Source organism: Panthera leo, chromosome B2, assembly GCF_018350215.1.
Source record: "Panthera leo isolate Ple1 chromosome B2, P.leo_Ple1_pat1.1, whole genome shotgun sequence".
Lineage (NCBI taxonomy): Eukaryota > Metazoa > Chordata > Mammalia > Carnivora > Felidae > Panthera > Panthera leo.
This window is the reverse complement of record NC_056683.1, coordinates 151,313,079-151,333,961: the sequence shown is the minus strand read 5'-3', so window position 1 is coordinate 151,333,961 and position 20,883 is coordinate 151,313,079. Positions and strand designations below refer to the sequence as shown.

At 40.5% G+C, this 20,883-nt stretch overlaps 1 protein-coding gene across 1 annotated transcript; it reads left to right on the top strand.

The window, feature by feature from the left end:
* The first annotated feature begins 2,840 nt into the window (after positions 1-2,840).
* PSMB1 (proteasome 20S subunit beta 1) lies at positions 2,841-20,254 on the top strand. Its single transcript, XM_042940347.1, has 6 exons — positions 2,841-3,015; positions 6,782-6,889; positions 10,627-10,708; positions 13,002-13,131; positions 18,856-18,962; positions 19,969-20,254. The coding sequence occupies exons 1-6, from the start codon at positions 2,903-2,905 to the stop codon at positions 20,152-20,154; spliced, it is 726 nt and encodes a 241-aa protein (XP_042796281.1). The 5' UTR covers positions 2,841-2,902; the 3' UTR covers positions 20,155-20,254.
* The last annotated feature ends 629 nt before the right edge of the window (positions 20,255-20,883 follow it).

The following is a 20,883-nucleotide window of genomic DNA, read 5'->3' as shown; positions in this document are numbered from 1 at the left end:
CAAGACCCCTTGTTTGGAGGCAACTGAATGGGAGGAAGGAACCCAAGAGAGTCATTTAGTGGCCATCTCATCTCTAAATGGTACATGGACCACCAAGCTGTGTTACAGTAAAAGACCACCTTCTTCTTAGTCATAGGTTCCTGCCTATATTCCTTTCACTTATTCAAAATTCAGTCCAGTGGGTTATTTGGTGGGATAGAAATGGAATTTCCCATTATACACACATTTAACATAACACAACCCCCTCCACCTGCACACACACCAAAACAGATCTGTTCCAAATTCCAAATAAATCGACCATTATTCAAGTCCCTTTTAGTTTCTCCTGAAAGCTGTGACTTTCTAACGGGAAACAAAAAAACATGGACAATGAAACAAAAGCACCCAATGCTTCACAAATGAGAAACTTGCATCAGCAGGCACTCCGATGGACTTATCTGGTCCAGAAGTTTGTCAAGTCCCCCAAATGCTCCTTTCCTTTCCAGTCAAACCAAAAAGCGAAATTGGCAGCTAGTGTCTTCGGGAATCAGCAGGGAGTTTCCCGGAGACAAAAATAGTCTCATCAGCTGTAGGGACAGATCCCTCAGATTTCCTCCTGGACACCAACTAGCCCTGAGAAGCTAACCTCCTGCGGTCCTCCAAGCTACAAGCCCAGGAAACTAAAAGGAAGCCGTGGCCCTCTGCTCTGCCTTAGGATTCCGGGGGGAGGGGGGGGGCGGGGACCGGATGCCACAGGGGCATTGGTTCCTGAATGGCTTGCCAAAATTTGTTAGTGAATCCCAAATTTGGCTGCCCAGGGCTTGAAAAGTCAATGCTCAAGTGGCACCTGGCGGGCTCAGTTGGTAGAGCATGCAACTCTTAATCTCGGGGTTGTGATTTCAACACTAACATTGGGCCTGGAGGCTAGTTAAAATTTAAAAAAGGAAGGAGAAAAGAAAAGAGAAAAGGAAAGAAAAGAAAAGGCAATACTCAAGAGATGAGTTTTGATTGGAAAGGAATATGAGCTTTCTTCAGGAGGCCAGCCACCTGGGGAGAAGGTGAACTCTTGTCCAAAGGCCAGCTAAGAGGTTCTGCCAGGGATTTTTAAAGGAATTTAGGGCAAGTAATCAGTAAAAGGAGTGCAGTGGTCCATAATATTTCTTGATTACAAGCAGCCCCGATGGTGCCAGCTACAGATATTATTGCAGTGCTCAGAGGTTGTGCAAGGGCGTCTGGTTTCTGTTTCCTCACATGCAGAAGTGCTTTGTTCTTTCTAGGAAAGAATGCATGACATACAGATAAAGAAAGGTTAATCAGTCAGGCTAAGGGTGCTTGATAAAGTTCAAAGACTACTAGGTTGGCTGGAGGGGCCAAGGCAGTTTCAAGAGTATGGGTAGTTGTTTCTTAGTCTTTTCACTTCCGTATGCTTGGTTGGACCACAGAGTATCTTCATCTCTCCTATGGCTCATTTAGGCATAATCATATATTGTATTATAATTTGCTTCCTTTGTACTCTTAGCCCTTGAACAACGCAGGGGTTAGAAGCGCCAACCTCCACATAGATGAAAATCCACACATAACTTTTGACTCTGTTTGGGCTTCTGTTGACTGGAAGCTTTGCTGATAACATAAAAGTCAACACATATTTTATATGTTATATGTATTATATGTTGTATTCTTATAATTATATGTTGTATTTCTTATAATTAAGAAAAGAAAATGTTATTAAGAAATAATAAGAGAAAATACATTTACAGTACTAAACGGTATCAAAAACAATCTGAGTATAAGTGGACCCATGCAGTTCAAACCTGTGTTGTTCAAGGGTCAGCTGTACTTTATATAATCAGTAAGGTTGTCGTTGCCATGAGGACGGGAAATGTATTATATAAGTTTTTGGATCCAGGACAGAATCTAAATAAGTATAATACTTTTATGTCCATAACCATCAAAGAAAATCCTGTTTTATACTATGTTTACAATAAAACTTGGGGAAATTTTTAATTAAGCAAGTGCTTTTCAAAAATCTTCTGTGGTTCCCAAACTGCACGCATATAACAGGTGGTCCATCCTAAAAGAACCAATTGCTTGTTTGCCTGTTTTTTTAAAAAAATATTTTAAAACTGTAAAATATAATATTCATATAAGGGAGTGCATAAATACATGTGAAGATTCACAAATGGTTACACATCAATAAGCCTAGTGTTGCCGGGGCTGGAAACTCCATCCCATAGTCCAGTCGAACAGGTTCTTCCTACTCACTGTGTACTCATAAGTTATGTAACATATTTTCTTTTGCTCAACCTTCTAAGACTCATCCACGTTGCTGTATCTTTCCTCTCGTTGAAATTGGTTAGTTTTTTTGGTTTTTTGTTTGTTTCTTTGTTTTGTTGTGACATAACCCTCAATTGGTTTATGCACTCTGCTGTTTATGGACATTTGGCTCATTTCCAGCTTGGAACCACGAAGAACACTGAATGCCACAAGAACATTTTTGTACTTGTCTTCTGGCGAGGACGATATACAGCTCAGCCGGGAGTTGCTGGGTCATAAGCTGTATGCATCTTCAAATCCGCCAAGCGATGCCACTCGCTTTTCGGGTGCACCGACTTACACTCCCATACAGCATTCGAGTTTCCGCTACTCCACAGTTTTGCCAACTTTTTTTGTATGGTAAGACTTTAAAATGTTTGTCCATCAGGCGCGAATTCTAATGTTTTCTTAGGAAAGAAACCTTTCTAAGGAAAACAACAAAAAATCTGTCCCGCCTCCTTGGGATAGGGGGCGCCCGGCTACCGACGGGAGCAACCAACGAGCGGCGCGAGATAGAGCGGCCAGAGCTGGCGCCGCGAGAAGCCGGAAGCGGCGGGACGTCCGGCTGGGCGCCATCTCGCCGTGAGACAGCAGCAGCCGGAGCAGCGCGATGTTGTCGACGGCCGCGGGGTGCTGGGGACCCGGCAGAGACCTGGCGGTGGAGCCCCACAGCGCCGCCGGCCCTTTGGAGATGCGCTTTTCGCCCTACGCTTTCAACGGAGGGTAAAGACCAGAGAGCCGACCTTTCAATCCCCACCGCTTTCGTGCCTGCTGAAGCTTTGGGAGTCGCGGCCGAGCCCGCGTTCCCCGCCGACCGCAGGCCTCCCTCTCCGTGGGTTGCGGAGGGGCAGCTTTGGCCTTAAGTGCTTCACCTTGCAGGCCGGTCACTTGTGCATAGCCTGCTCTTTGTTGCAGTAAGACAGAAGATAGAAACTGAAACCTGGGCTCTGCTACGAAAGAGGTTTAAAAATGGGCCTAACCTCTTAAGGCCTAAATAGGTTTCGCATGTCAAAGGCGAGGCGACAGGTTTAGCGCCTGATGTTAAAAAGTTAGGATTGGTTGGCCACTGTCGTTGGATGCACGGTTGTGTCTGCAGTTGATGGTTCTAATCAAACAGCTTAATCGTTTTCTGTTGTTTTAAATGGAAGGCGGCGTTGGTTGACTAGACTTAGTTTCGTAGATGAGAGCTTGTTAAGAACCGGTTTGGACTATGGGATGGCGTTTCCAGCCCCGGCAACACTAGGCTTATTGATGTGTAACCATTTGTGAATCTTCACATGTGTTTATGCACTCCCTTATATGAATATTATATTTTACAGTTTTAAAATATTTTTTTAAGTTAAGTTTAAGCTTAAGTTCAGGGGAAAAAAAGTCAGAAGAGGGACCCTTTAATATGTGTACTCTTGCATGTTACCTTCAAGTTGTGTTTTTAAAATTAGCTTTATCTTTAGTACTTTTCCTTCATTGTACGCTGAAAGTGTTACTAGCAATGTGGAAGGACCCTGCGTTTAGGACTTGTTAACAATGAAGGGGTGTAAATTGAAGCAGTGGTTGTAGGTTACCAACTAAACTTTGTACACACACCCGATTTGAACAAACAGACGGTTCTTGGACCATATTAATTAATCATGTCTTTATGGATTTGAAACTTTAATGCAGACTTTTGAAATATGTTGGAAAGAGAGTGGAAGTCTCCAATTTTAGCCTCGTTTCTGCCACTGAAGGACAGTGTGGTGTTTGAACAGTGTGGTGTTTCGACTTCTTGAGCCCAGATTTCATTCTCTTTCTTAGCTAGTCATAGTTTAGAGGGAGAATCCGTAGAAAAGCATTTTGTATACTGCAGGCAGTTCTCTTTTTTAATTCTCAGGATAACGGAGTGTTAGGTGGTATTAGCTCCATTTTTACAAATGAGCCAGGCCTCTTGTCATTGCTCTGGTCATAAAGCTGGTGTGCAGTTGAGCCAGGACTTGAATCCATAGCTCGTCGTTGGCCACTGATTTTATGTATGCTTTTACCATTGCACTTCTAAACGCTTTCTGTGATAACGAAGTAGTTACGTCCCAGGATGGGAGGCACATCGTGAGGCAGTTGTAAGAATGACTCTCCAGTGTGTAGAGTACTCATTACTCTTTAACCCCTTGTAATCCAATTTCAGCCATTACTGCTTTAAACATTAGTAACTTGTGACCTTGTGATTATTAAGTTACCTTTCTTCAGTCTTCTTTTTCTGTAGCGCCTGTTGCTGCTGGCTCATGGGCAGCCTTTGCTTTGGCAGAACAAGGCTTAGTTCCATGTCCTTTTTCTACTGTCTCGTTAAATGCAGTTCAATCCCATTATTAGCACTCGCATCTCATTTGCAGAAGGATAATTCCCAAATCTGTTTCTCTAGTTTTACCTCTCATGAGTTCCTCCTTTCTGGCTTCTTAAATGAAACATTTCTACCTGAATTTTTTCCTGTTACCAAAACTCAAGATACTAAAACAAAAAGCTAGCTAATTATTCCTCTCAGTTACCTTTCCTTCTTTATGCTCATAATTATGCCATTGTGCTGCTCCACCAAGTTTAAAATCTTGGATGTCACAATTGCTCTTCCCACTTCTGTCGCATATTGGTAGTTAGAAAAACCATGTACAATTTGTGTGTTTCCTCAGTATCCCCACTTCTTCCGGTACCACTGCTGCCTTTTTACTGCATTAGTCTTTTTTTTTTTTTAACAAGCACCATATTTTTTGTTTGTTTGTTTTATTTCGAGAGAGCTTGCATGAGAGAGAGCACGAGGGGGTGTGGGGCAGACAGAGAATCGCCAGCAGGCTCCGTGATGTCAGCACAGAGCCCGACTCGGGGCCCAAACTCACGAACCCGCACGAACCGGAGCCAAAATCAAAAGTCTGACACTCAATCAACTGAGCCACCAGGCGCCCTTCTATTGCTATTGCATTAGTCTTATTGGAGCAGTGCTTTCATCCCCTTTCACGTACTATGTTATTGTCACCGTTGCTTCTTTTTTTTATTAAAAATTTTTTTAATGTTTTACTTATTTTTGAGAGAGTGTGAGCAGGGGAGGGTCAGAGAGAGAGGGAGACACAGAATCTGAAGCAGGCTCCAGGCTCTCAGCACAGAGCCTCATGTGGGGCTTGAACCCACTGATTGAGAGATCATGACCTGAGCTGAAGTCGCACGCTTAACCAGCTAAGCCACCAAGGCGCCCCTGTCACAGTGGCTTCTTAAAACTTCACTCCACTTTGCAAATGTAACTGTTCTCATTCCAAAATCTTTAGTTTGGCATTTGGGATTTTCGAAAGTCAGACCCATGTCCCTCACATAAGCCTTATGTTCCTCCACTAGTTCACACGGAACACCTTAGTAAGTTGTTTGAATGTTTATTTGTATTATTACCTGTTTCCCTTTATTCATTGTCCACGTTACCTGAAATGCCATCCTTTTGTACTTCAGAACTTCAGTGCAGATCCCACCTCAGTAAAAAGAATGGATAACATTTTCTCAGTGCTTATGTTCTGTGAGGTACTGTGCTAGGTGCTTTATGTGATCTGTGTCATTTGACTCAGTCATCCTGTAACACAGGAACTGTTACTGCCAACAACTCAAACTTGGGTAATTTGTCTGAGGTCACAGAGCTAGGAAGTGGCAAGGACAGGTCTCCAGTAACTCCAGAGCCCAGGTTCTCAGTGGTCACAATCTACTGCCTCATATATCTATGCCATAGCGATCATAGCTAACACTAGAGGACCAGTTATGTTTCAGGTACTAGTAAAAGGGCTTTGTAATTATTAACTTAATTCTTGCAGAATCCTAGTAAGGTAGTTACTGTTACGATCTCTGATCTATATGAGGACATTGATGCTTTGGGAAGTTGAACAGCTTACCCGCAGTCTTGTATCTAATAAGTGAGAGATCCAGAATTAGAACTGGACAGACTGCTTTGGGAGTTCATGCTCTAGCCTCTTCAGTAAACTGAATCATAAATCATACAGCCACAAAAGAGAAAGTTTGTTCTTTGTTCATTCATTTCCAACAGATATTTGGGTGTCCACTGAGTGGTAGATACTAAATAAGGACTTGGATAAAAAATGAAAAGCATCAAGCCCTTTGAGCTCAGAGAGCTTTTGGTGTGGCACCACTGTCTACACCTGATCCTCATGGCCCTGTTTTGTGATATCAGTACCTTGCACAAGTGGGTATTTAATTTTTTGATGATGTTATGATAATTCAGTGGTTTTTCCGTTACCTTCTGCGAAGTGACCTACGCTTTGACTTAGGCTCGTGTTGTTTTTTAGGGAGTACTTACATTTTTTTTCCTAGACGACTTACAGCCAGGGATCCTTTCCCACTGATCTTTCAACTTTCTTCTGAGTCCTGCTCTTGCTCAAATCTAGTGGGTTTTGTCCAATATGTGCTATGAAGAGCTCTCCTCTAGAGAGGTAGTGTTACCATCCGCAAGTATTCACTAATTTTTGTGTCCCCCCCCCAGGACTGTGTTGGCAATCGCTGGAGAAGATTTTTCAATTGTGGCTTCTGACACTCGATTGAGTGAAGGATATTCAATTCACACCAGGGACAGCCCCAAGTGTTACAGACTGTAAGTAAATATTTCTAAGGACATACTTCCTGGCACCTTGTGATGATTTATTGCTGTAAGAGATTCCACTTCTAAACAGTTTGTTTCATGAGTTTTTAGATTGCGTGTTTGGAGCTTAGTTTGCATTTTTGTTAGAAAACAGTTTTCTAAATTAGTATTCCCTAATATGATATGCAGTGTTTTTAAAAAAATTTTTAATGTTTGTTTACTATTGGGAGAGAGACAGTATGAGCAGGGAGGGGCAGAAAGAGAGAGGGAGACACAGAAACCGAGGCAGGCTCCAGGCTATGAGCTGTCAGCACAGAGCCGGACGTGAGGCTCAAACTCACAGATTGCGAGATTATGGCCTGAACCGACGTTGGACACTTAACCGACTAAGCCACCCGGGTGCCCCCACATCGCTTTTATTATTAGCATTTTACTATAATGCTTTATTTATTTATAAAATATCTATAAAATATTTATAATATTGTAAATATTTTATCACCTAGCTTTGTATTTTTCTGTTAATCCATTACATGTTTTTTAAATCTCCCACTTTTTTTTTTTAACCTGAAATGTTTAATTTAGCCATATCCTAAGCAGTTATATCTGTGAGCCACTGTCTTAAGGACCAGGTATTTTTTTTCTAAAACATAAAAGTGAAGTCATATGCACTGATGACCAATAGTTTGTATTTGACATTTTTGGGAACTGTTACAGTTGGTGGTTAATTCCTAAATTAGGCCACAAGAGCCTCTTAAGCCTGAATTGTAACAGGAATGGATTGATGGGATTTGGGTACCTTGGACAGGGCCTTGTGCTATAAGAAGTAGGTAAAGAGGACTCTGGCTTCTTTCCTGGGTCCAGGGCTAGCGCACACCCTACCTAAAGAACAATCAATACCGGTTTTCATCTTCCCAGTTCTTTCTGTATTCTTCTTCCATCTTTTGATATTTAATTCATAGTGCATCCATGCTATCATTTTTCTTCTAAGATGTTTTATAATTTGTTTTTTTTTTTTTTTTTTTTTTTTTTAATTTTTTTTTTCAACGTTTTTTATTTATTTTTGGGACAGAGAGAGACAGAGCATGAACGGGGGAGGGGCAGAGAGAGAGGGAGACACAGAATCGGAAATAGGCTCCAGGCTCCGAGCCATCAGCCCAGAGCCTGACGCGGGGCTCGAACTCACAGACCGCGAGATCGTGACCTGGCTGAAGTCGGACGCTTAACCGACTGCGCCACCCAGGCACCCCAGATGTTTTATAATTTGAAAGTAGTAAATGTCACAGATAAAATTTAAGAACGTAACTTTACAAATACCATTCTCTTGCAAGGTTCTGTTCATCTTTGTAATGTTCTGTTTTAGTGTGTGTGCTACTGAAGGGAATACCTGTTGTTGTTTTTTTTTTTTCCTTTTTATGCAGTACTTTAGGTGTATAGATAGATACAACATTAGTGATTTCATATGTCTCCCTGTCATCCGTCTTTAGCCTTAAATCATACATAGAGCTAAAACTGCCTGTCTGCACTTAATCCCATACCCTGTGGGCTGACTTAGAGCCAAACTTGCCTCTTTCCCACCTGTTTGAGACTCTACATTTAACTTTATTCTTTGCATGCAAACACCCCTTCCTTTGATGTATGTGAAGATTTGGGAAAAGCATCTTGAAGCTCTAAGATTTTGTTCTACCCTATTGGTATTATTAACCCATCTTGTTAGTAAAGGCAGTATAGCTTTATGGGAGCTTGGAGCTCTTTAACTGAGTGCAGTGAGGTTGATTGTAGGGATAGATCAGGAAATGTTGATGCCCCCAGAGGTGTCATTGGTCCCTCTAGTTGGACAGATATGGTTTGTATGAATCCCTCATAAATATCTGAAAGGAAGAGTTTATCATGTGATTTCTCCTATGTTTCTTGATGAGACTGGTGTAGGTTTCCTTATAGATTGATATTAAGATTTAGGAATTTTTGAAACCTGGTTGAATTTGTATGGATATACCAAAATTGAATCACTTCCCCAGTGGTGGGCATTAAATTGTTTTTTGTTTGTTTTGTTTTGGAGAGCCATTAACATAATATGTAACTACACAAGAAAGCCTGTAGTATATTATGTATACTTCACAAGTAAGCCTATAGTATATCTTTGCAAACTTATGTGAGTAGATTGATGGGATGAATTTATAGCAATGGAATTATTGCATAAAAGTGACATTCACCTAAATTTTTACTGGATACTGCCAAATGGCCCTTCTAAAAAGTTAAATTGATGTATATTTTTGCCCAGTTATTAAGAGTACCCATTTTCAGTGCCTGGGTGGCTCAGTTGGTTGGGCATGCGACTTTGGCTCAGGTCATAATCTCACGGTTTGTGGGTTCAAGCTCCACATCCAGCTGTCTGCTGTCGGCACAGAGACTGCTTCAGATCCTCTGTCTCTCTCTTTCTCTGCCCCTTGCCTGCATTGTCTCTCTCTCAAAAATAAACATTAAAAACAGGGGAGTACCCATTTTCCTAGGCCTTATTAACAGGTTGAAATCATCACCTGTGTAGATTTGGATTTGTGAATGACATGAAGGCTCTTTTCATACATTTATGGTGACTTGCGTCTTTCTTTATATGACTCCTGTAACTTTACCAATCTTTCCATTGCGAGGTTTTTTTTGAGATATAATTGACATGTAACAGTGGTTTCAGGTGTACAACATGATTACATATTTGTGTATGTTGCACCACCATAAGTCCAGTTAACATCTGTCCCCATATTTATTACAGAATCTTTTCTTGTCTTGAGAACTTTTAAGATCTATTCTCAGCAACTTTAAAATATTCAGTACAATGTTGGGCGCCTGAGTGGCTCAGTCAGTTAAGCATCTGACCCTTGATTTCTGCTCTGGTCATGATCTCACGATTTGTCAGTTTGAGCACTGACCGTGTGAAGCCTGCTTGGGATTCTCTTTCTCCTCCTCTCTCTGCTCTTCTCCTGATCTCTCTCTCTCTCAAAATAAACTTTTAAAAAAGTTAAAAAAATTCAATGCAATGTTATTAACTATAGTCCCCATGCTGTACATTATATCCCATGATGCACTGTGTTAATGCTTTTGATGTTTGTAGGAGCCATTTTATTTCATTTTTTAAGTGTTTATTTATTTTGAGAGAGCGAGAGAGCAAGTGCACGCGAGCAGGGAAGGGGCAGAGGGAGGGAGAGAGAATCCCAGACACACTCCACACCGGCAGTGCAGAGCCCCATGTGGGGTTTCATCCTAACAACCGTGAAATCATGACCTGAGCTGAAATCAAGAGTTGAATGCTAACCGACTGAGCCACCTAGGTGCCCCTGTAGGAACCCTTTTAGATAAAGGAAGTTAATATAAGACTTTGGTCATATCTACTACATTTTTTTTTTTTTTTACTTTATCATTTTTCTCTATAAAAGTTTTAATTTGACGAAATTTATGAAATTTTTCTGTGAAAGCATTGGGTTGTATCATATTTAAATAGGTGGCTGTCAACCCAAGATTGTATCACCTATGTCTTCTTTAGGCAATTCATACTTTAATTTTTCTGGAAGTCTTTGATTCACCTATAATTTATTTAGGTATGAAATGATGACACTGCCCTCCCGGCGCAACAGAGGGCTAACTAGTCCTGTTACCATTTGGTGAATAACGGGAATAGGGGTTTTATATTTAAAATTGCTGAAGACATGTTTTACTTTACTATCTAACCAGCCCAGTTTCCTGAAATGTGCTCTTTACAGAACAGACAAAACAGTCATTGGATGCAGCGGGTTTCATGGAGACTGTCTTACCCTGACAAAGATTATTGAAGCAAGACTAAAGGTAGATACTTTTGTTACATGTCTGCACTTTAGAAAGTTAGTAATGATTTATTAGATTGTCACTCAGAATAGCTGGAGAAGCTCTAAGTTAGCAGGTGAAACCATAACCTGTTCTAGAAGTGAAAGGATACTGTTAATGAAATGATAGCCACATTAAAGTAGCGTAATGTGAAACTGCAGGGTATTTAAAATCTCTGTACAGTATAAAGGAGATATAAAGGCTTATGGAGATAGCCTGGTCAGGGTTTCTTCTGAAGATAATCTTCCTTCAAAAACAAAAATTCTGTGGAGGAGGCAAGCTTTTAGACAGGTGCTTGGTTTGGAGCACCATCAACTGACGTGCTCTCCCTCGTTCACGCATTGGACTCTTAGTTGACAGGATGCGCGGGCAAGAATAGAAATAGATAAGTCAGGAGTTTGGATGAGAGGCACAACCTAAGCTATCGCCACCTAACACCTTAGTAGGCTTTAGTTGACAGCCAGCTGAGGAAGTTTGGGCATAGAATAGATGGGGGCGGAAGAGCTGAAAAGGGTGGTATGAGGAGGAAGTGAGGAATGAGGCAAACCAGCCTGTTCTGCAGTTTGTAAAGGGGCTGACACTGTCACTGCCTCCATGTCTCCTGTGCGAGATGGGGAGGTGTGAGGAACAGAGGAGTACTGACTCTTAATAAAAGTAAAGGCACGTCTTGATTTTTATTATGGCCCGTGTATATTAAACAGCATGTAACAAATAATTTCAAGGAGAGTAGGATAGGAGTAATTTAAACCATATTAAAATGGATTTTATCTGTAATAATAACCAGTAAATACAAACTCTTCTTAGCTGGCAAAAATGCAGGGCTGGTGTAGGATTTAATTTTGTAGGTTATGTGTCATAATTTTATGTAGTTGGTAAGGCCAACCTGGTACATGAAGAAGTTACCAGAGGTGGTCACGTTCTATGTTTGCCTATTAGTGAATAACACTTGAAATTGTATACACTTATGAATGATGTCCTAGGTATTGGAGTATGTAATAAATTTAACAGATACTTGTTTTGGAATAATTTCAAAATTGTTCAGTAAAATACAGAAATGATTTCATTTGGTATTGATCAATTGTTAATACTTATTTAAATTCTCTACATTGAAAGTTTTATTGACTTACATTTATTGACATATTTATTCGATTCCTGGTGCATATTTTGCAGATGGAACTTACAGTACAAAAGTACACAGACCAGCAGAATAGTGTTGTGTTAACAAAGTATAACAAGGAGCAGGGAATTCACCTTAATTACACAATCCTTGAAATTTCTCTTTCATGTGTTATTACATAAATGATGCAGTGATTATACTGTTGATGCTTGATTTTGAAATGAAATGAAGATTTTTTTCTAATCTTCCGTATTTAGCTATTGTTATTTTGGTCTGTGTTCTTAGGTAAATCTTTGGAGATGTTTGCTATGTGGCTGATAAATTGGTGAACTCATTTTATGTTTGAAATTTTTGTAGAATTTCTCTATTGGATAATTTAGGATTCCCTAAGAGTGAATAAAGCTAGGATTCAAAATCACTAAAAGGTTTGTTTTGGATACTTCTGGTCTCCACTATAGATGCTTTAAGGAGCAGGACCACTTCCCTGTACTAGAATCATGCAGAGTAAGGGTCCTGCCCTCATGTCTTCTGTTCTCATAGATACCTCCTTTGCAAACAGAAGGACTTCTATCTGGGTCTGATCAAAGGTCAGCAAATTTTACCTATAAAGGGCCAGATAGTAATTATTTTCAGCTTTATGGGCCATTTGATATCTGTGGTAACTATCAGCTCTGCTGTTGTAATGCACGAGGATGTATAGATAATATGTAATGAAAAAATATGTTTTAATAGAGCTTTATTTACAGAAACAGTTGTTGGGCTGGATTTTGTCCATGGACTGTACAGTTTGCTGACCCTGGTCTAGAGGCAGAGTAAAGGAGAGCCGGATTTAAAACACCCTCCCAGGTCACTGTATAAACATATTATGTGTGCATTTGCTCTTGAATTAGCAGTTCCTGAGATATGGATGGCGTGGAGAATAGAGTCTTTAAATCAGACAACTGAGGAAAATTTAGCATTCTTTCCCTTAATTTTTATAGCCCCCAAAATGGCATGATACAATAAATTATTATTTTGTCTTAGTATGTTTGTGTGATCTTGAAAGAAATAGACATCGTTTCACCAAGATTTGCATTCATCCTTTAATTTACAATTCCTTGTTCATGTCTGTAATATATTCTGCCTCTCCGTGCCTGTTACTTTCATTAATAATTGCAGATGTATAAACATTCCAATAACAAGACCATGACTACAGGGGCGATTGCTGCAATGTTGTCTACAATCCTCTATTCAAGGCGCTTCTTTCCATACTATGTTTACAACATCATCGGGGGACTGGATGAAGAAGGTAGAATTCTCGTTCTGGAAAATGAAGGGGGGTGGCATTTTTTAGATATGTATGTTTCCCTCTAGAGTTGAAAAGAATAATAAATAGCATCTTGCCCAACACTTTTATTTTCTGTTAATTAAAGCAGTAAGGAACTGAAGCTTAAAGGGGAATAAAGAGATGATCCAAAGACACACCACAGGTTGTGTACTAAAACTCTAGTAATGACTGTTAGGCATGCTGTTCCTTTACTGTTTACTGAATATCTTGCAGGAGTTCAGTAGTAGATAATTAGCATTTTAATCCTGTGGAAAATATCTGACTTGGAGGAGCTTGACCTTATGATTCTACATAACAAATGTATTTGACTTAAGTTGTTAAAACTGATGCCTTAAAAGAAATGTATGCATTTCCAACAGTGTTTTCAGAACAATCTGAAACACCTCTTTGATTTTCTGTCAGTCAGACCAGGAGGGCCTAAGAAAATCAGTCTCGTTACTTGACATGTCCATCCTGTTTTTGATCTAAAGCTGTATTACGCAGCAGGGACACGGATGGTTTTCACCAGGTTTCATTTGGATTGACTTTCGGTTGCTTCCAACAACCAGATGCTATACTAGCTCTCAGGACAGATCTGTGCCACCATTTACAGTAGTCCATTGAAGAAAGAAGTTCTAGAGATGTTTGGCTGAGAACAACGTATTGAAATATCTCTACAGAGAGGAAAACTTTCTGGATAGTAGGGAGTTGGGCTCCTCTCCTACTCTCCCCACTTTTTACTCCTGTCCCTTCTGTTCCATGGGCTCTTCCTTTGTTTTCCCTCTGTCTTAACAGCTGCCCACATAAATGGCCCCTGAGAGCACTCTGGTCATTTTACCCACCATGGTTTAGATGTAGACAAATTAGGGTGACAATTTATTTCGAGTCTTTCAGCCTTCCTTGAAAGTAAGACAGAATATAAAGCATAGAAACAGCCAATAAAAATTCATTCCCCTTAACAAGTTAATTAAATTCTAGCCACAGATTAGCTTGCCTAGCCCAGCCTGCTGGACACTTTTTTTTCACCTAAATTATGTCTGACTTGAATGTCAGATCAATAAATTCAGGTTTTAGCAACATTAGTCATAGCTATCATTGAATTTTAGCATGCCAGACAATGTCCTTTGAGTTTTACTGAGAGTCAGAGGCTAATTTGGGAACGCTCACATCTACTGAAGGGCAAAGCTAAGGTTTGGGTTGGATCTGTTTCTCGAGTTCAAAGCCCTGTTCTCTGATGTTTTGGTGGTATTGTCAGGCATTTCTGTCTTTTATAATCTTGTCTGCTTTGATTGTCCTTTAATTTATTTTCACTTCTTAGAGGAATTTGTGTAGTAAAGCAGTCTTTTTTGTCTGTTCCCCAAGACACTTTAGCTTTTACCATGCTTTCCTGTTTTCTTGGTTTATTTCCTTGCTTTGGTGGTGTGTATCTCAAGAGATTTCTGGAAAAAGAAATCCGGAGAACTTGTTTTGAGACTTTGCTTTTATTCTGGTGTTCTGCAATTTTATAGTGATACCCTTTGTACAAGATCTTTTCCCTATTTGTGTCTTCTCCTGTTCACTTCCCCACTGTCTCGACAATCACCTGGATTGTGATCTTCTATTTTATTATAATTCTTCCCTGGCATATTGTCCATCTCTTTGTCTTTTTCTTCTCTGAAGATTTCCTCAGGTTTAGATTTTATCCTGTACTACATTCTTACTTCTGCTGTCATTAATTTCCAAGAACTTTTCCAATTCTCTGGCTTCCTTATTTTTTTTCTCTAAGTATGTTCTCATTAGATGTACTCCCCTTGATATTTTCTTGTGATCTCCCCATTTTATTGGATTAATTTTTTTCATTTTATTTTTGACTTCTGTTTTCTATGTTGGAGGCTTCCTTCAAATTTCCGTTGATTTTTGGCCATTCATTCTTATTGAAGAATGGTAGGCCAAAATCTGCGTAAAGGGTGGTATTGGCCTGTCAGTTTTCCATTTACTGCCCTGTACCCAGACTGCACATATGCCAGGTGTCCCCAAGTCCAGGGTACCTGGGACCTTGTTTCCAGTTTTTCTTTTTTGTGGAGGTGGAAACTTGGAGAGCAGTATTCTTTAGTGAGACCTTTAGGGTGGTTGGGTCATTGGCTGTCCTTCAGGACACTGGGGTCAATGGCTAAATTAGGACAGTGGGATCAATAGTTACCCTTCAGGACACTGGATCGAACAGCTGCCCTTCAGGATAGCCAGGCGAGTAGCTGTCTTCTTGGACCTCTGTGCCTTTAACTCTCTAGTTGCAGTCATACTTTAAAAATTTTTCCACCCAAAAGTAATAATGGCTTTAGTTTTTCTGTAACAAAAACAATAGTAGTTGCAGAAGTTTCAAATAGTACTGGAAGAGACAAAAATGAAAGTAGTTATCCCCTCAAAGCCTATATTTAGAGTTAATTACAATTAAACTTCCAGTAAACCTGCTTACAGGTATCTTGGTAGTCATACATGTTTGTGCACTTTACAAGTAGAATATGGTGTATGCATCTTTATGTTGGATGTATTGTCATGGAGATCGTTTTATGCTAGTGAATAAAGATGCGTAATGACTCAGTGACTTACATAGGGTACAGCTACACTGCAGTTTGCCTCCCAGTCCTCTGCGGGTCATTTAGGTGGTTTCCAGTTTCCTTCATCTAAGCAATGTGATGAATGTCTTTGTACATACAGTTTTGTATACTTTTTCTTTTCTTTTTTTTAAATTTTATTTTTTTAAACTTACATCCAAATTAGCATATATTTGTATACTTTTTCAACCGTGCGTACTTCCCTGGAAAAAATTCTCAGAAGTTGTGTGTCTGGGTCAGAGGATATATGTTTTTGGCATTTTGATGCCATCACTAGTTTGCCCTTCGGAAAAGACCACCAGTGGACCCTCCTGGCAGCGGGGGCATGAGTACCTGGGGTTCTTTGGGCATCCTTACTACTCTTAAAGATCTTTACCCAATAAATATTTTATTATTTTAATTTATATGTAATTTTTGTGTGCTGAAGTTGGGCATTTATTTGTGTTTTTTGATCTTTGCTTTTCTTCTTTGGAGACTGACCTGTGTGTTAACCTTTGCTTATTTCCTTATTTGCAGGTTAGTCTTTTTAAAAAATTATTTATAAGCATGCCATCTAACTGTGTCAACTCTGTAATATCCGTGGTGGTGGTGTATCTCTCACCATTCTTGCCTCCCAAGAATGTTCTTTGTCTCTTACATTTTGGGGGTTGTCTACCTGTACAGCATTTTCTGAAGTTCGTATGGTCCAATCTGTTGGTCTTTTCTTTGTGGCATTGAGTGTCCTACTTTGTTAGACTCCCCCATCCAAGGTTTTCTTTCTAGCACTTGTTTTGACTTTATTTTTTTACATTGAAGCCATGGTGCTTTTTTAAAGAATTATTTTGGTGAGGAAAAGCACTCTACAGATAAGATTCATGCCATTCTGCTCTCGTGTTACAAAAGTCTCTTTTGCCTTTGCTAAGTGGGAAGGTCTTCGAAACTCTGGTCTTCGACTTATTCTGCTCTTGTTTTTCTCAACTCCGTGGCGTATGGTTTTTCTGAAATTGGTTCTGCCTTTAGTTGAAATTTTTGGGCCTCGTTTTACTTGTGGCCTGTTGGCCTTCTGAGAGAGATTGTTGTTCTTTTTTGGCTTTGTACTTCCTGTCCCTTTCTTTGTGTGTTGAAGTTAGTGAACTGCCCGCTGTGATCTCAATCTTGTCCCAAGCTTGCTTCCAACAAAAACACTTAACCTGGGGGTCTCCTGAGTGACTTCAGCACCTTACATACTGCCTTCTCAGCAGAGAATTGTAAGTAATTGTGCAACAGAAAAACTACACAGAGCTACGGGTGGCAGATGTCCATGGGTAGGAAGAAGACTGTCCTTATCCCACATCTCCCAGGTGAGCTACTGAGGTGCTTCATTTCTGGCGTAATGTGTTTTAGAGATCAGTTATATCACTTTAAAGTCATACCTCGTCAAATGATCCATGATTTTTCACACCCAAAACACAGGGAATTTTTTGTTTTTTTTATTTGACAGAGTGTGTGCACTGGCGAGCAGGGGAGAGGAGAGGCAGTGAGAGACGGAGGGAGGGAGAGAGGGAGGGAGGGAGGGAGAATCTCAAGCAGGCCGCACGATCATCATGGAGCCCGATGCAGGGCTTGATCCCATGAGCCTGGGATCATGACCTGAGAGCTGAAACCAAGAGTCAGACACTCAGCTAACTGAGCCACCCAGGCACCCCCAAAACATAGCTGTTTTTAAAAGGCCTTAAAAAAAATTACAGTGACATGTGTGCTTTGTAACAGATTCAGTACCTAAGCATATAAGTGATTCCCTTCTTTTCTTGCCTTCAGTCGCACGAAGATAACTACAGTTTTCAGTTTATCTTGCCATACTTGTTTGTGTGCTTATATAAATATGTTATATGCTTTTTTTTATTGCTTTTTTTTATGCCTATAATAGGAAATAGGATTCTGTTATACACATTATAGAGTTATTCATTTTACATTGTCTGGCGGTTATGTCCCCAGTCCCATCTTCCTCTTCCATACCGGTTTTTGCTAATGGATTTTAGGTTGCTTAGAAATTTTTGCTCTTTTAAGAGAGACAGAATAAGCCTTCTTAGGGGTATATCCTGTTCTACAAGTTAGATTGTTACTGGGTCATTGGGTGCATGCTTTATATTTTGATAGATTCTCTTGCCAGATTGCTCTTTAAAAAGGCATAGCAATTTATGCACGCTTCAGGAGAGCCTGAGAGGCCCATTTATCCTTACACTGATAGTACTCTGCAACTGTTGTTAAGAATGGGTACATTCAGGGGCGCCTGGGTCCCTCAGTCGATTAAGCATCCTACTTCAGCTCAAGTCATGATCTTGTGGTTTGTGAGTTCGAGCCCCACATTGGGCTCAGAGCCTGGAACCTGCTTCGGATTCCATGTCTCCCTCTCTGTCTGCCCCTCCCCCTCTTGCACTCTGTGTCTGTCTCTCACAAAAAAAAAAAAAAAAATATATATATATATATATATATATATATATATGTATAAAAGAATAGGTACATTCAAACTCTGGTGTTGTGTTTTGTTTGCAACAGTGTTTCTTAACTCTGGTAGTACAAAGCAATGTTTATGTTTCAGGCAGAACTAACTTTTTGCATGTGGCATTTGTGTTTTTCTGAAAATTTTCCTGTATTAAATCAGTTTTTTTATGGTGTTGATGCTAAAGGTGCTTACTGTTTAAAAACACAGTAAGTTTTCCTTGTGACTGTTCACATTTAACAGTAGTAGAATTTTAAACTCAGGTCTATGCTAGAACAACACTGGCATTTTTTAGGAATGTGGTGAGGAGCTTGGTGCAGAACTCAGAGCAGGACCTATGACTGCTAACCAGTGTGCCTGTGAGACCACGTACATATTGGGATCCACTGGGTGGTGATTGGCGATGTCAGCTTGACGAGAGCCTGAAGCTCCAGGTGGCCAACACGCCATAAGGAGACCAGAGTGGGCAGGTGTACCTCTGACTCCCTTGTGAGTGGAGGCGAGCAGACTGCTGGGTTAACAGTGAATGTGGCTGAAATTTTAGCTAAGTTCATAGTCCGTTTTGTGCCACACTTTGTGTCACACTGGATCTATTTTCACGGTGATTTGGAATGGTAGTCAGGATGCCTCCTTATGGAAACTGTTTTATTCTTTCAGGGAAGGGAGCTGTGTACAGCTTTGACCCAGTAGGGTCCTACCAGAGAGACTCCTTCAAGGCCGGCGGCTCAGCAAGTGCCATGCTACAGCCCCTGCTCGACAACCAGGTAAGGAGGCTGCATCCGTGTTGCTGTGACATTAACACAAAGTGCCTTCCTCTGAGTTCTCCTGTTCACCGGCTCAGGAGAGTGGAGAAATCAAGGGTTTCTTGTGCATCGCTGTTGTTTTTGGTGGGCTGATTTGCCCTACCCAGACCTTCTTGTGTCTCTGTGTTCTGCTGGCTCTCTTGTGGCCTCTCACCTACTCTGTAGTGTCTTCCCCTGATATCGTGACTTCCGGGTCTCCTGTGTCTACAATGGTCGGCCATGTTTTCAGTTCTCCTCTTGCCACCTTACCTGAAGCCTTGCAAATATCTTTTTCCCCATATTCACCATTTGTTTGTCACCTAATTTTATATTCTAACTCCCAAGTACATTTTTAATTTGCCCCCTTTCCTCTTATCGTTGCCTGAAATCAGGCCTGTATTTCCCATCATCCTTTCTGCCGCCAAGCTTACTTCTTTGTGTTTCTGAAATATGTGTGTACAGTTACTCGTGCATATTACTTATCTTCCTCATCACCCGTCACTCCACTTCCACCTAGACCTTTGGTGTGGTGTGTCTGTCCTGTCACCAGGCCTTTGGGCATAGCACACCCTGGATCTGGAGTGTTACTCCTCTCTGACTCTGGTTTATCCTTCACACTCTGTACCCAAGTGTGTCTTCTGACGAAGCCTCTCTCTTCAGGGAGACTTAGTTATGGCTGCTAGGGATTCTCGTGGCTCTTTTTTGTTTTTCTTAGTGGTAGCACATCGTATAATGGTACTCTGCTTTCATATGTCCACCTCTCTAGGTGATGTGTGCTTCTCAGGAGCAGCAGCTTTGTCTCAGTGAACATTTGTCAGGTTTTAGGAATGTATAATTTAGCCAGGTCTGGAAGCATTTCAGTTGAGAGATATTTTAAATGTATGTGATGTATTCATGATGAATCCTTAGATACGTGAAGGCACTGGGGAGGCTTGAACCACCTTTGTACTGTCACGTGATGCCTCATTCAAGTTTCCTGTCCCACCAGGTTGGTTTTAAGAACATGCAGAATGTGGAGCATGTCCCACTGTCCTTGGACAGAGCCATGCGGCTTGTGAAAGATGTCTTCATTTCAGCGGCAGAGAGGGACGTGTACACTGGGGATGCACTCAAAATCTGCATCGTGACCAAGGAGGGCATCAGGGAGGAGACCGTTCCCCTGAGGAAGGATTGATTTGTGTGCTGTTATCATTAATCACTTCACAACTGGTTAATTTTGTATCTTGGAACTATTGGACTGATGTATTAAATAAAACCTGAAGTAATTATTCTAAGCAGGACAGATCTAGAAAGTATAATTTCGTTTTCCTTTCCTTTTCTTCATTCTCATATTTTTCTGTCTTCCAGAGCTATTTTTGTATTTTAATTATTATTTTTTTTTTTTGATTAAAAAAAAATAAGTTTTTTAAGTAAGCTCTATGTCCAGCATGGGGCTTAAGCTCACGACCCCAAGATCAAGAGTTGTACATTTCCCCGACTGAGCCAGACAGGTGCCCAAACAGGTCATGTCACTTTTTCCTTATATTTATGAGCAAGAAATTAATCTGGAAAAGATGACTGTTTTGATCAGCTTATCATTGCGTGATGGCCAGCCTATCTTATGAAGAGGGTTTTTGGAATTGATTATAAAGTCCACCCAGCTTTCTTTAAAGGGTAGATTACCTTTAAACCACTGCTTTTATCAGTTTTATTAATGAATGTAGAGGGAAGTGGAAGATCTTAAGATAGTCCCTGGGCATGTTAAACGGTCTGAATGACTGGGAGAAAAATCTGCAAATCAACCAGCATAGAAGAAAATTACAAAAGTAAATAGCCCCTTAAATGAGCTTTAGCCAGTAATCAGGAAGAATTTTTATAAACACTTTAAGAATATTAAATCCGAAGGGCACCTGGGTGGCTCTGT

Coding starts and splice junctions, on each gene's coding strand:
- PSMB1 (XM_042940347.1), top strand. CDS start 2,903: ATGTTGTCGACGGCCGCGGGGTGCTGGGGACCCGGCAGAGACCTGGCG. Junction 3,016..6,781: donor CCCTACGCTTTCAACGGAGG/GTAAAGACCAGA, acceptor TCCCCCCCCCAG/GACTGTGTTGGCAATCGCTG. Junction 6,890..10,626: donor AGCCCCAAGTGTTACAGACT/GTAAGTAAATAT, acceptor TGCTCTTTACAG/AACAGACAAAACAGTCATTG.